We start from the raw sequence: 14,711 nt of genomic DNA on the forward strand, positions 1-14,711 counted from the left end.
TATTGGTAGTAATAAGAGGAAAGAAAAGAAATAAAAAAGCAGAGGCGAGAGGAAGACAGACTATAATGGTTGCACGGCCGATTCAACCCTCGCCACCGCATCATTTCTTTCGATTCCAAGCCTAACGAGAGGAGGCGGCCGTCTCCTCCTCCGCCAGATCTTCCCGTACCCCAAACGCCAAACGCTCCTCGATTCCTACCGCATCCCAAAAGAGAGGCCTCTTTCTAGGGTTTGGCTTCCGTCGTACCTAATCTTCGTCTCCCGACGATCCGAATCTGCAGCGGGAGGGGTTTTCATCGGAATATTGTTCTTCGAGTATGGCTGGAGGCGGCAGCGCATCGAGCAGGCCGCGGTACGCCCCCGAGGACCCGACCCTGCCTAAGCCGTGGCGGGCGCTGGTGGACGGTAGCACCGGGTACCTCTACTACTGGAACCCCGAGACCAACGTCACCCAGTACGAGCGCCCCGCCGACGAGCTCCCGCCGCCCCCTCCCCTCTTGCCCCCGCCCCCCCCTCTCCTCCCTCCCAAGGCCGCCTCCGTCGTCCCGGCTGAGCGCCGCCATCATCACGAGGATGATGATCGCTATGGCCGTTCTAGGAGCCACCAGGTTCGCGTCTCCTCTTCCGAAGACGACCTCATTTTTATTTTCCCCTTAGATTTCTATCTGTTTCCTCGATCTCGCTGTGAATGTGGTTGTTAGTTATTGATTTCTTCAGTAGTTGGTAAAATTTGTATGTGATTATTATGATTTTAGCACGGAGGTGGTAAAAGCAGTAGCATGCATGACCATGGGCATGACACCAAGGACTCACGGGAGCCGAGGGCAACTTCTACCAGAGGCCACGCATCATCTGCGGATGGAGGGGCCTTTGCCTCTGCCGAAGCATATCGCCGTCAGAACGAAATAATAGTCACGGTATGTTAACCGTGGTGTGTCAATTGTTGTTGAACTCCATGCTTCTTGAATGTTGTTTGGTATAAACATTTGAGGAAGTGTTCTTTAGAGGTTCTGTTTTTCTGCATCCAAGTTCCATACAACTAAGTTTTTTTTTTTTTTTTTGCATATAAGACATCTATTTCTACTGGATGATTCCCTTCATAGGTGTAGAGCTTGGGTTCTTCGTCATAAATGACAAGTTTTTTAGGACATCCAAATGCTATAGATTACTAGTTTGATTTAATTTGGTGGATCTACATCAATCTTTAGATCTTTTAGTTTGAAGGATTTTTCTTATGTTATTTGCTATCGAGATGCTTTCATGCTTGTAGTTTATTAGTACAAAAAGATTTGATACTTTTGTGAAGCCTTGTTAATTTGAACTAAGTAGTGTTAGCAAGGTATGGATACAGATATGGGTGCAAATGTATATATTCGAGGAAGTGGTAAGGTTTACAAATGTATGGGCAGGAGCAACTGAGAAGCACAACACATGTATCTATGTGCAATGTACACATGCATATTTGTGTGTATATATCAGATATGTGTGTATTATTTGAATTCTTTCTGGTGATATGGATCTTTGGAGTACTTTCTATACAATGTACATACTACATACTATCTATGTAAAGATCATTGTTACTGATATATAAATATAATGTGATATATGTATATGCATTTTATTAAAGATAAAACACTTATATTGTCGGAGTATATCAGGATATAAGAAAATGTAATTAATCTATGAAGCATAGAGAGGTCTTTGAACTCTTTTTCTGTGGTTTGTGTTACATATTTCTCAGCTTATAGGTTAAAATCTAGGATCAGATGAAATTATTATTTCAAGCATTAGAAGTTGCATTTTCTACATGTTTAAGGTTCCAAATCATGGAACTAGTACTCTGAAGTGCGTAAGCAAGATTCCTGCTACCAGTTGTAATTCTAACTTGAATAGGTCCAAATCCTATGCACATTTTGCAGTGCTTTCTATATTACACTCACACACACCATTTAAACCAAAACAAGCACAAAGTTCTGACATCTAATGCAATTTGAAAAAGCAACAAATGTCATGAAGATAAACACCAGCAAAAAAGATGATACATGTGCCATCATGGTCCATGTTCGATATAGAATGTTCAAGATGCTCAGGAGGAATTATTGTGACATATGACATGGGTATACTTAAAAGCTGCACATGCCACCTCCATGCTTTATATGCATTGAATTTTGATTCTTTTTGGAGCTTTCCTGGTTAAATTTTCAAAAAATCCTTTTTAGCGGTTATAAAGGTGTTCTGTTATTCATGGTGTTAATGTCTTATTACAAGAATGATCTTAGGATTTGTGGTTTTAGGTCATCATGGAGCTGCCAATTAATGTGAGTTGTATTTTAGTTGTATAAGACTCCGTTTACATTCTTTTATGAAATTAGCCTTTTATCCTTGAGTAAACAGGGGATTCATTCCTTGCTTATTACGTGTGATTATAAGTCACAAAAAGAGACATTATAATGTAAACAGAGTCTCTTGTATAGCATAAATCAGAGTTTTTGTACAGTATATGCAAAGTTATGGACATATTAGTTTGTAAGAATAATGAACTACAGTAGCTATATGATGCCCTCTTTTCAAAGATGCCATGTCGTTATGTCTATATGGTGCAACATGTCCTTGCCTAGTGGAAGTATTCATTTAAAGTTTTTGTTGTTTCAACTGGGTACTTGTGGAAGTACTGATGACAAGAGTAAAGTAATCTCAACTGTATTTTTAAGTTAATAACAAACTTGATCTTGATCTTTTACACCTAAGCTCTTAACAGTTCTGCCTGAGCATAGAAATTCTGGAAGGAACAAACATAAGGCTTTTCTTGACATGACTCATTGATAGCACTATGCGCATGGAAGTCCCACACGTTCTTTCCTTGGTGTAATGGAGTCTTGTGCTATGATGGTCCATATGTTATTATTCAAAAGATTTAAGCATGAACTTCTGGAAATTGCCATTGTTTTAGATTATTATTATATGCCTTTTAAGTTTTCTCTGTTGAAGTGCCACTTAAGCTTGATAACAAGAAATGAAATAATGGTGATGGAGAACCATCTAACTTTACAAAGGATTTCAAAAAAATTTATTCTAGGCAAAGAAATCAACAAAGAGCTATCAATTAGTTGGCCTGGAAATTTTAAGAGTTGTGTGGAAAATTGAAAAGTCATTTGGTCTTTCTAGGGATTCCTTTTGTATTAAGTGTAATCTTATAGAAATCACATTTTTGATTTCTAAAAGGTATACTAATTCTCTAGGATATTACTTTTGAGAATCATTGCCTTCATTGATTATAGTAAGCCTCCTAAACTTCTATAAATAGTAGAGATTGTCAATGGATGACTTCAGATTTGAATGAAAAAGAATCGCATCTTCTCTCTTTTAGTCTCTCTCTCTCCTCTCTAATCTCTAATCTCATTCTCTCCTCTTTAATCTCTATTCTCACTCCTACTCCCTCTATTTCTCTACCTTGTTCTACATCAAATGAATTAAAAAATTAATATATATGTATATATATATATATACACATTTATCTATACATACCACGATGTACCATTTGGTATGGGTTATATGTACTGGTCCAACAAGGGATCGATATGGGCGATATAGACCAGTCTATCGATACACCTCACTGTGCTGTGTGTCGGTGTTGTAGGCTTGGACGATCAATCAAATTAGTTTAGTTACCAACCTAATACATACTGTACCAATAGTTGGTCGGTATACTGGTATGGACCAGTAAGATGAACCATGTATATATATGTGTGTGTGTTTGTCTATATATGTGTGTATGTATGTATACATATGTATATATGTATACATACATACACACATATATATGCACACACACACACACACATATGTGTGTGTGTGTGTGTGTGTGTGTGTGTGTGTGTAGTATTTGTATACACATATATATGTATATACACATACATATGTATATATATACATATATGTGTGTGTGTATATATACATATACACACACACACATATATATGTGTATGTATATGTATATATATGCTTCATCCACACAATAAGGGTGCCTGCCTGTTGTAAGATTGTAGGTCTTCTAATATCTGAAAGTAGATACTTATAGTACATATAAGAAGGCCCACGGGCTTCATGAGAATGTAGCTAGATAGTTTTGAGCACTGAGAGGGATCCTGACCCTAATGAAACATGCGTCCAAATGATTAGGAAAAAATCTGGTGGTATATCGATTGGTGCATTTTCTGATTAACTGATGGAGAACCGAGTCTCTCTAGGTGAGCTTCTAAAGAGAAGACCGAGCAATGCTGGTGTAGAGATTGTGATTTGTGATTATACTAATGGAACCGGATAATGCTTAATACCTGGATTACAACTTGTCCAGCGGGTTTAGATTTTGTTGTTTATCAATAAGAACAATGAGAAACAATTCTTCATGTACTTAACTTAGTTGGGACGAAGTCTATAGATTGATATCTAGTAAAACAACAGCATTGGTGTTTTTAATTGATCATATTTGGAAACAAAATTTCAGATTGAATTGTATGGCAACTTATATATATTGTGCTGGCTGGGCTAATGTGCTGATGGTTATAGATGATACTGTTGTTTTATTTGCTCGAGTTCTTTTTTGTATTCTCAATTCCTCTTTTTCAATTAATTTATGTTATCTTGAAGTTTGGTAATTGGTGTTGTTCTTCAATGGTGACTTTGCTTAGGGAGATGATGTACCTGCACCATTCATGACATTTGAATCTACGGGTTTCCCTGCAGAGATTCTCAAAGAGGTAGTTTTTTCTGCTCTTTTGTCCTTTATCCTGCATATAATCTGGCATATGATGCATGTGTAAGTTTCTTATGTTGTAGTGCTGATTCATGCTCACTGCACAAAATTTCCAGTTTCTGTAGGTTTAGTTACAAATTACATGCTTATGTGTGTTCTACTTTCTTTCCCTTTTGTACTTCTTTGTCGCAGGTGCGATATTCGCTCCAGGGTGGAGCTAATGTCGTACGCTGTGCTGCATTGTGCCACCCTTGTTTTTTTGGGTGGCTGCTATATAACCCGAGGGCCCGTTATGGAGGGCTGAATCTGGAAGGGCTTACTCATTGACCAGTTTGTGGGTGGGCCTGCCTCCGGTGATATGGTTCAGGCTGCCACTCCGGTCTACACGATTGAAGGCCCTTTCTGCTCCAGCTTTGCATTTGCAAGCAGTCGCCAAGTTGGAAAGGGCTTTCTTAGTGACCAGCTCGTGACTGGGGCTGCCTCCAGTGACATAGTTCAAGCTGCCACTTGAGTCCAAAGGAAAGAAGGCCCTTTGTCCAGTGCTGCTTGCATCTGTGAGCATCTGCAACTGGGAAGGGATTTCTCAGTGACCACTACGTTGCTGGGTTACCGCGGTGATTGGTCTAAGCTGCCATTTTGTTCCAAACAAAAGAAGGCCATTTCTCCTGCTTCTGCTTGCATCTGCAAGCCCCGGCTTGCATTTCAAGGACGCACTTCTGGCATAAGCTTAATACTGTGCTTTAATTGTCAAAGATATGACAGTAAGTAAAGAACTAATTGGTTTGTACCAATGGCCCTCATGGGGGTTGATGGTTTGCCTTTTCCAGGTATACCATGCAGGTTTTTCTCACCCAACTCCAATTCAGGCTCAGTCATGGCCAATTGCATTACAGAATCGTGATATTGTAGCCATTGCAAAGACAGGATCAGGCAAAACACTCGGGTATCTTATTCCAGGGTTCATTCATCTTAAGCGCCTTCGCAACAACTCTAAGCTGGGTCCAACAATGTTAATACTTGCACCAACAAGGGAGCTGGCAACACAGATACAAGATGAGGCTGTGAAGTTTGGAAGATCATCAAAAATTTTATGCACGGTTTGTTCATCTTATATTTCATTTCTCTAGATGAACTTGTAAAATTCTTTATATACAATTTTGTTTCTGGACACTTACCTGTGTTTTGTGGTTCAAGTGTTTATATGGAGGTGCACCTAAAGGCCCTCAGTTGAGGGACCTTGATCGAGGAGTAGATGTTGTTGTTGCAACTCCAGGAAGATTAAATGACATTTTGGAGATGAAAAGAGTCAGCCTCCGTCAGGTTTCTTATCTGGTTCTTGATGAGGCTGATAGAATGCTGGACATGGGTTTTGAGCCACAAATTCGGAAAATCGTGAAAGAAGTACCACATCGTCGCCAAACACTTATGTTCACGGCTACATGGCCCAAAGAAGTTCGAAAAATTGCTGCAGACCTACTAGTTCATCCTGTTCAGGTTAATATTGGTAGCACAGATGAGCTTGTTGCAAATAGTGCCATCACCCAGGTACGTAACTAGTGCTTTACCTAACAAATTGAAATTGGTAGTTGATGCAACAGTAAAAAGTTATTGTTCTTGAGTTTCTAGAAGCATTTTTCACATCCTGATATGTTTGCCAAATGGTCACTTAGCCTGTAAAATTAAGTAAAGCAAGTATTATAATCATATATTATAATTTTCATTGTACTGGTCCGTACAGACTGGTATTTACTGAGCCAATCAGAATCCGATTTTTTAATTATTACTATCCTGTTATTAATAATGTTAACGGATTTTATTAGCTGTTCACTCTCCTCCTCCCATCTCCTTTTCCTCTGTTTTCTCCTTTTTTCCTCCTCTTCTACTTTTCGATGCTGCCTCCTCCCCCTCCTCATCATCATTGCCTCCTTCCTTGTCCTTGTTGCCCCTGCCTCCTTGCCCTTATCACCATTACTGCCTCCTTCACCGTATTCATGTCACTGCTTGTTCCTTGTTTTCTTCCAGTTGTACTGGCATCATCTTTTCTGTTCTCTCTTTGGTCCAAATGGTACAGACCTCTACTGAGGGTTGCTGTGCTGACAATTATCAGAACTGTCACTCTCTGCCTGCCAACTGATATGGCACCCAACCTAGGTTTTCATCTATTTACACAGGCTATACCAAATTATTCGAACAATCTGGGATTTGTTTTGGTTTCTCCATATGATGCATGACAGGGTTTGTAAAATAAATAGCATCCAAAACAATCGACAAATGTTTCAAATTTTTTTACTTCCTATTGACCCCTTCATAAGAAGCTTAGAACTGAGTCACTCCATTTAAATAAAAAGGGTATTGTTTAATAATTACTTTTTAGATTGGGATTGACCATTCTATTACAAATCTTTCAAATTTTATTACTTTTTGGATTGATATTGCAAAAGGGTAGTGCTTAATAGTTAGTATTTGAATTGTGCTTGATCATTCAATGGGATTGCAATTGGCTTAATAGAGTAATACTTACCAGGGGATTGTCATTGGTAAACAATGAATTAAATAATTTATAAAAAATGGAAAATTCTGATAATATAGTACATGTATGTCAATGACATAACCCACAAGTCTCTTGTTGTCTCATTTATTTTGATCTACTTGTTTTCTTATGTGCATGTCTCGTGCTCCAAAACATTCCCCTGTCGACATGCATTTTTGCCTCGTCTGAGACTTTTCCTAGTCTGCTGTCTGCCTTCTCCATTTTGATACAGCACTGTTCTGGCAATAATACCCCTAAACCTACTAAGTTGGGTACCTTTAGGAAAATTTACCAAAGGAAGTTGATGTGCTAGGTTGTTGAAATACATATAAGGTTGCTCCTTGTCTTTTTGGATGGCTCTCTTTTGACCTTTAGTTATTCTTGAAATGTGTTTTTTGACAAATGATGTATAATTCTTCTTAATTTTGAGGTGCTTAAAGAAAATAAATCCTCTAAATTTTGGCTCTTCTTGTCTCTCCTTATTTCCTTGGTCTTTAAGCATAAATGACATCATACATATGCAATTGTAGGTGAGTTCTATGTTATTTTCTTTTATTGACAAAAATAATAGTGAAAAACTTGACTGGCATGTCACCCTAATTGTCACTGTATAGATATCTCCTTTTCCCTTTGATTTCACTTCATTAAATTTGACTATTAGTTCAATGTTACGTGTGTAGGGTCTTGTCACTAGAGAATTGTAAGGAGATGTGTTTTGTTAGTTATCTTTAATATGTTATGCTTCCAAAGAACACAATTGTACACTAATAATCCTTGTTTGCTTTGACTTTATTGTGGGGGGATCTTCTCAATTGCTAAATATCATCCAAAGTTAGTTGGATAATTGTGTTTGTTGGAAACTTTTGCCTCTGCAAAAAGGTCAACTTTTTCTGACTTATCTCAGTTTTTGAATTTAAGAAATATTTCTTGTTTAAAACTAAGCAATGTCCATGGGTTAAAATTTAATTGTAGAATGAAGCAAGAACGAAGTAGCGCTATTAGAATAAACTATTTCTCCATTAATAGTTGAAGGTGACTTGAACATTGTTGGCTTTTGTTAGAAAAGAGTTATCTTTTTGAAAGATTTGTTAGAAACTTCAATTGTTTCCATCAAGGTGATAGCTTATTGAATTGTTTCCAGCAAGAACGTGGTATGGTATTCTTTGTTGGCCAGGTTGATGATTTTCTTATTTCTTTTCACATCTGCTAGTTAAATCCATGTATGGCCAATTTGATAGTGATTTAATTGCTCTCTCTGCCGATACTGTCATCTTGAATAAGTCTTCAGATTTTGATAGTTTTAAATTTTAGGAGCATGTGCTACACTTAGTTATCTATTCCCTTGGATCGGCTCCATGGAGTTTTCAGTATGTCTAGAAATCTTGCATATGATGCATTCTTACAACTAGAGTTGATGATCACTTGAAGATCTAGGCCATATTGATATTGCTCCAGAAAGTTAAAAAAGAAGTGTGTCAATCTTAAATGCAGTTGAATCTTGTTAACGAAAATGTAGTATGCCGGAGGTGTAGATCTAAGTTACAAAGTAGATGATCACAAGTACCGAAATTTTGATGTCATCACTGGTTGGGGGAACAATTATTGTAAGCTGTAGGCGACTATTCGGAAGCCTTCCTGCCATTGAGCTTTATTAAGGGCAATGTTCACTAGACAATTCAAACACTATCACATCCTATTGAATTACTATTAATGGGTAGAATGGAGTAATTTTAATTTCTCTGATTGTAGACATGCTTAATATGTAGCCCAATCTCCTTTGGCACTTCCACTTTGTTTCTTGGTCTATAATTTGTAGACCTTTAACATTGATTAATATATATGTTTTGGAATGTAAGTGTCATTATTAAGGAGTTGCACCAAGCAAATTTATGACAGCATACGGTTAAACCGTTGAATTATAGGGGTTAGGTAACCTTGCTAAATTATTGTAAGAATTTCGATACAATGGTGAATAATATTTTTTTAACTCTTTAAAGAACTTCATTTAGATTGTTGTTGCTAACTATGCCTGCTCATCGTTCCCTGAAATTGAGGGTCATACACATGCTTTTTTCACTAAAGGTCTGTGTAGCTGCAAGTAAAATTATATGAGAAAGGCTTTTATTCAAAAGATTTCTCGTGAAAAATCTATATGAATTGTGCATTGGACGATGAAGAAAGAAAAACAATTATCCCACCCATTCTATTAATTGAGTAGGTTAAACAAGAGCTTGTCTTTATTTTTTTCGAAAAAATATTGTTAAACAGTGATGGAAAGAGATGATTTAGAGAGCTTTTCTTTTGTTTTTCCAGAGAAATTTGGGAAAACTCTCTAAATATTTTTTAATTTGCAAAATCTTTTCCTATCAAACAATTAACTCTTTTGGTGATAAAATAGTCTTCATAAATTTGACGTTGCAACTAAACACTTTTCTTAAATTTTATTAACCCACAAAAACAATTGTACTAAGAGAATTGGGTCCATGCACCACACATTAGATTTGTAACGGCTTTTGTTGAAGTTGTTTGGATTTCATTCCCGAAGTACCGATTACTTGTAGACTTAAATTAAAAATTGATCCATTGAATTCAACTCTGCATCTTTCTTTTCATTTTGTTATTTTTGAAATGGTTTTCCCTTGATTAAATGAAAATTAGGCTCCTTACAAGAAGGAGAGATTTCTTTTTTGTTTCAGATGATCTTGGGTTTCTTTATCAACTTTAAGAAATGCACTGCCTTTTTTCTCTCTATTTTTTTCAATTCTCTTGATATTTCTTTAAGATTTAATGCACTCTTTGAAAGTGATTAGTGTTTCTAATATCAACAAATCTGTCAAGAAATTTGTTTTTTTTTTTCATTTTGCTTTATATTTCTTTAAGATTTAATGCCCTATTTGAAAGGGATTAGCATTTTTAATGTCAACAAATTTTTGAAGAGATTTGTTGATCGAGAGCAATTATTTTTTTGGTTGGTTGCATATTCCTCTTATTTAACTCCATCCTTTCTCCGATCCCTATCTATTTATTGTTGTTTGTCTAACTTGTCTGACGTTGACAATATGACATTGGAATGGATTAGTAGATCTTTCTTTTGGAAGGGTGGGGATATCTCAACAATTTTAAGTAATTTACCATGTAAATGGAATGGATTAGTAGATCTTTCTTTAAAAAGAGTAGGAATCCCTTAACGATTTGAAGTAATTGGGTAAGTGGATCTCAGTGCACCAATGAATTGAATGGAGGTTTTGGCATATCAGGTTGCTGGAAATTTAGTTTGTTTCATTAGTTGCTGGCAATAGCTTTCAAAATTCAAAGGGCAATAGTATTATGGGGGACTATCTTTGCTCAAAAGGAAGATGCATAGTATCTTTGTTTGTTTAAAAGGAAAATGCACCTAAAGTCAATCAAAATAGGTTGCAGATTATATCTTGCTAGGTTTAATGATTTATAAATTGCTAAACCCGTGTTATTTTGAATGTCCAAACCATGAAAACGAGTTTCTAGTGAAGAAAAATAACATGTGTGAATGAGATAATTATCTTCAAAATTAATGAAACGAACCTTCTGACCCTGTTTCTGTGAACTAATGATCTACTCTAGATCAATTTGTTTATCCTGATGGGTTTGATGTTTGAGAATGAACAGTAAAAAAAAGAGAGTCACAAAGTGATAAAGTTATTGAGAAGCAGAGAGCCCTCTCTGTCTGAAATATAATGAAATTCCTTAATTTATAGAAGTCCTCGTACAATCATCTTTTACTCATTAGGTTCTTGATTGGACAAACTTGATTAGGTTACTCTAACCATGAAATCACGTCATCTAAATCAAGAAATTGCATTAGAAATGAAAATCATTAAGCGCTTATAAATTAATGGACAAACCTATTTGGCCATACATTCATTTTTCATTAGAAATATCTAGAATTCATAGACAATTTTGATTTTGGTGTTTGGACTCATGGATGGTGTACTTAATCATCAAAAACCTTTTTTTGGATATATCATGACCTCTTTCAATAGCCCCTTAATATATAACAAATATATTAGAACCTAAGACCTCAATGATGGTACTTCAGTATTCTACACTTGTTTATCAGAAAATTTTAGAGCGATATTTTTTCTGTATGCAAATCTTCTTTTGGATTGCCATCACTAGGCTTTTAGGAACCTTGGCCCAATGTCTGATGTGGCCGATAATTATAGCATCTTAAACTCTTATGAAATAGTATTTATTAAAACTCTTTGGAAGGGTCCTTCCTCATTAAGATGAACATCTATGTGTTTGTCTAATGCCAAATTATATTTTATTGCAGAAAGGTTTTCTGAATACTGCTAACTGTTATTTTTTTCATTGTATAATTAACATCAATGACTGAATGCTTCTTTGGTCATAATCAAGGATATCCAAGGTCTCATAGAACAAACTTTGTCTACAACTATTTTGTAGATTATAAGTTTGGCATACTTGGTGAGTCAGGAAAAGCAATTAGATCTTTACTTCAGTGGCATTTTCATGGTGCCTCGTTGGAGTCTGGAAGGAGTGCAATAATATAATTTTTATGAAGAAGGCTTTTGCTGTAATTTTTGGTAAAAAAGGCTCCTATGAATGTTGCTTCCTTCTTATGATTTTTGGGAAATATGAAGTATTCTTTCATGTTTCATGCCACAAAAATGCCTTTCTACTTTTCTGATTCCTTGCCTCTTTCTTCTTGTCTCGACACTTCCTAGGAAGAATTCATATTCTATTTTGTTTCATTTCCTTGATAACTTGGTGGGTATGCTCTTTCAGCTTATTCTTGGTAAATCATTTAGAAGTATCTTTTATTTTACCCAGGCTTAATGTATAAGACTTGAGACTAATTGTTTTGGCAGAATAACTATTTATTGGTCTAAGACACTATGGATTGTTGCAACACCTTGTGATAACATAATTCTGAAATTACATGTGCAAGTATGAAGTTGAACTCACAACACTCCCTCTGAAAGTACATATGTTGATACTGATTTTGATGCTTAAATTTCTTTCTCCCTCTCTCTCTATATGTTATGGAGATGATAATTTATTTTGGTAAAATCTAGTTACTAACGTTTGTGTTTATTACAGTATGTGGAAGTAATTACCCCGCTAGAGAAACAACGACGACTAGAGCAGATATTACGGTCCCAAGATCCAGGTTCTAAGGTCATAATATTTTGTTCCACGAAGAGAATGTGCGACCAGCTGGCTCGGACCCTCACTCGTCAGTTTAGTGCTTCTGCTATTCATGGTGATAAGTCTCAGGCTGAGAGGGATAGGGTTTTAAGTCAATTTCGCACTGGAAGATCTCCCATTCTAGTGGCAACTGATGTTGCTGCTCGAGGTCTAGACATCAAGGATATCAGGTAATGGTTTTATGATATTTAGTTCAAAATAGGAACAGACAGTGATGTCTAATTTTGAAGGCTCATCTGCTTATAGCTATTATGCATGAATGATTGCTTATGCTGCTTAGATTTGAAGAATTGCCTTGCAAGGAAACCCATTGAATCTAGTTTTGCTGCAGGGTTGTGATCAACTATGACTTCCCCACGGGAGTTGAAGACTATGTTCACAGAATTGGTAGAACTGGTAGGGCAGGTGCCACTGGATTATCTTACACATTTTTCTGCGACCAGGATTCCAAGTATGCTGCAGATCTTGTTAAGGTTCTTGAAGGTGCCAACCAACGTGTTCCAAAGGAGTTAAGGGACATGGTGTCACGTGGTGGATTTGGCGGCAGGTCTCGTCGCTGGGGTTCTCGTTCTGATGCTCGTGATGGTGGTCGCACACAAAGTGGAAGAATCAACTCCAGTTACAATGGAAAAGGTGGACAGGGCCTGCTTCCTCTGCCTGTTAGATCAGACATTCAACATGGCAGTCGTGGAATCATTGACCATGAGCCTCATGACAGGTACTTATGATTCTTTTGTTATCCTAGTAATCATATATATGCTTTCACTGGATTTGCAAATTGTCATCAAACAATTCATCTTAAGTGCTTGCAAACCCAGTGTTCCATGATATGGCGTTATTCCACACTGCAGCATGGAAGCTAATACTGTGTTAGGTTTTTTACATGAATTACTCTTGCATAGAAGGAAAGATCACAATGCCAAAGTACTTGGAAGACTATCACATTTGTAAAATGAATGAAACTCAAAACTTTAAAATGATGCATATTTATCTTTCGCCATGAAATTTACCATTAAACAATGTCAATCCTCTGGTGATATGGATTTAGCCTATAAAGTATGTAGGTAATAACATATGTGATGTCCATCCTTTTCATGTTTCATGTTGTGATATTGTACAATGGTTCTAAGAATCTGAACTGGGGACATTGTTTCAACTGTTAGTTGGACATAGTTGTAGTTTCTATTATGTGAGTTACAAAAGCACTTATGACATGCAGATCTAAAGGCCGAGGCCGAAGCCCCACCCGTAGCCGCAGCCAGAGCCGTAGCCGTAGCCATGGTCGGAGGTATAGCCCTATTTCGAAGAGGGTACCCGCTCGACATGCAAGTCCTCATAGCAGGAACCATGGTCGCAGTCGAAGTAGGAGCCACAGTCACAGTCCTAGCCGTGGTTTTGATCGTCATGGGGTGGGAACTGGGCAGGCATCACGTGTGGGTTCATCACCGGCAAGGAGGGTGCAATCGCCGGTAGTTCATGGCTCAAATGATCCAGATCGTTCACCTATGCAGTATTATGAAGATCAGCAAAGACCGCAGTCGTATGATGGCGAACACGGGAGAAAGGCTGAACTCGATCACTCACCCAGCCCACATGATGAGATAAGACGGTCCCCTTACAGTATCATAGACAACGGAAGACCACAAGGATCACCCGGCCAAGGGCCATGGCCTGCAGGGTCGTCACCTAGAAATGGTGATACGGAGCAGCCGATTCCAAGGTCTCCGCCATTGCAGAATAACAAATGCGGTGGAGAGGAGGAAGAAGGCATGATTCCCGCAGACGAGGAGGATGGTGTAATCCCCCTCGAGGAAGATAGTAAGACATCGCCAAAGTCAAAGTCTCCTGCCCGGAGGCCTGGGCTGGATAATTGATTGTGCAGAGTAACCCATCATCTAGGATGGATGGACGGTGCAAGTTCCTCGTCCTGAGTTTGGCAGCATTCCATGTTTGTGTTGTAAAATGTCCACTGACATGATAATACTCGAACATTCATTTAGCTGTGGTAGTAGCTAGTTTGTCTGAACCCCCCTTGGCGATACAAGACTGGCACACTGTTTCTGTTGCAGTACTTGGAACTTTTGATCCGCTGTTTCTGTTGTGCCAACCTGATTAAACTGTTTGAATTGTTGAGGTTGTTTGCATGCAAGGGAAGCAAAGATCCGAGAAGCATTTCTAAGCCAGGGGGTAAAAATATCCTGTAATCAGGTGATAAAG

The 14,711-nt window shown here is 37.6% G+C and overlaps 1 protein-coding gene across 1 annotated transcript; it reads left to right on the forward strand.

Moving 5' to 3' along the window:
• The first annotated feature begins 51 nt into the window (after positions 1–51).
• LOC103995739 (ATP-dependent RNA helicase-like protein DB10) lies at positions 52–14,581 on the forward strand. Its single transcript, XM_009416420.3, has 8 exons — positions 52–608; positions 756–917; positions 4,689–4,757; positions 5,581–5,850; positions 5,948–6,298; positions 12,387–12,664; positions 12,826–13,212; positions 13,714–14,581. Exons 1-8 carry the CDS (start codon positions 318–320, stop codon positions 14,366–14,368), a joined length of 2,463 nt encoding a protein of 820 aa, XP_009414695.2. The 5' UTR covers positions 52–317; the 3' UTR covers positions 14,369–14,581.
• Positions 14,582–14,711: the final 130 nt, after the last annotated feature.

The sequence above is a fragment of the Musa acuminata genome, chromosome BXJ2-8, assembly GCF_036884655.1.
Source record: "Musa acuminata AAA Group cultivar baxijiao chromosome BXJ2-8, Cavendish_Baxijiao_AAA, whole genome shotgun sequence".
Lineage (NCBI taxonomy): Eukaryota > Viridiplantae > Streptophyta > Magnoliopsida > Zingiberales > Musaceae > Musa > Musa acuminata.

Coding starts and splice junctions, on each gene's coding strand:
- LOC103995739 (XM_009416420.3), top strand. CDS start 318: ATGGCTGGAGGCGGCAGCGCATCGAGCAGGCCGCGGTACGCCCCCGAG. Junction 918..4,688: donor AGAACGAAATAATAGTCACG/GTATGTTAACCG, acceptor GACTTTGCTTAG/GGAGATGATGTACCTGCACC. Junction 5,851..5,947: donor CATCAAAAATTTTATGCACG/GTTTGTTCATCT, acceptor TTGTGGTTCAAG/TGTTTATATGGAGGTGCACC.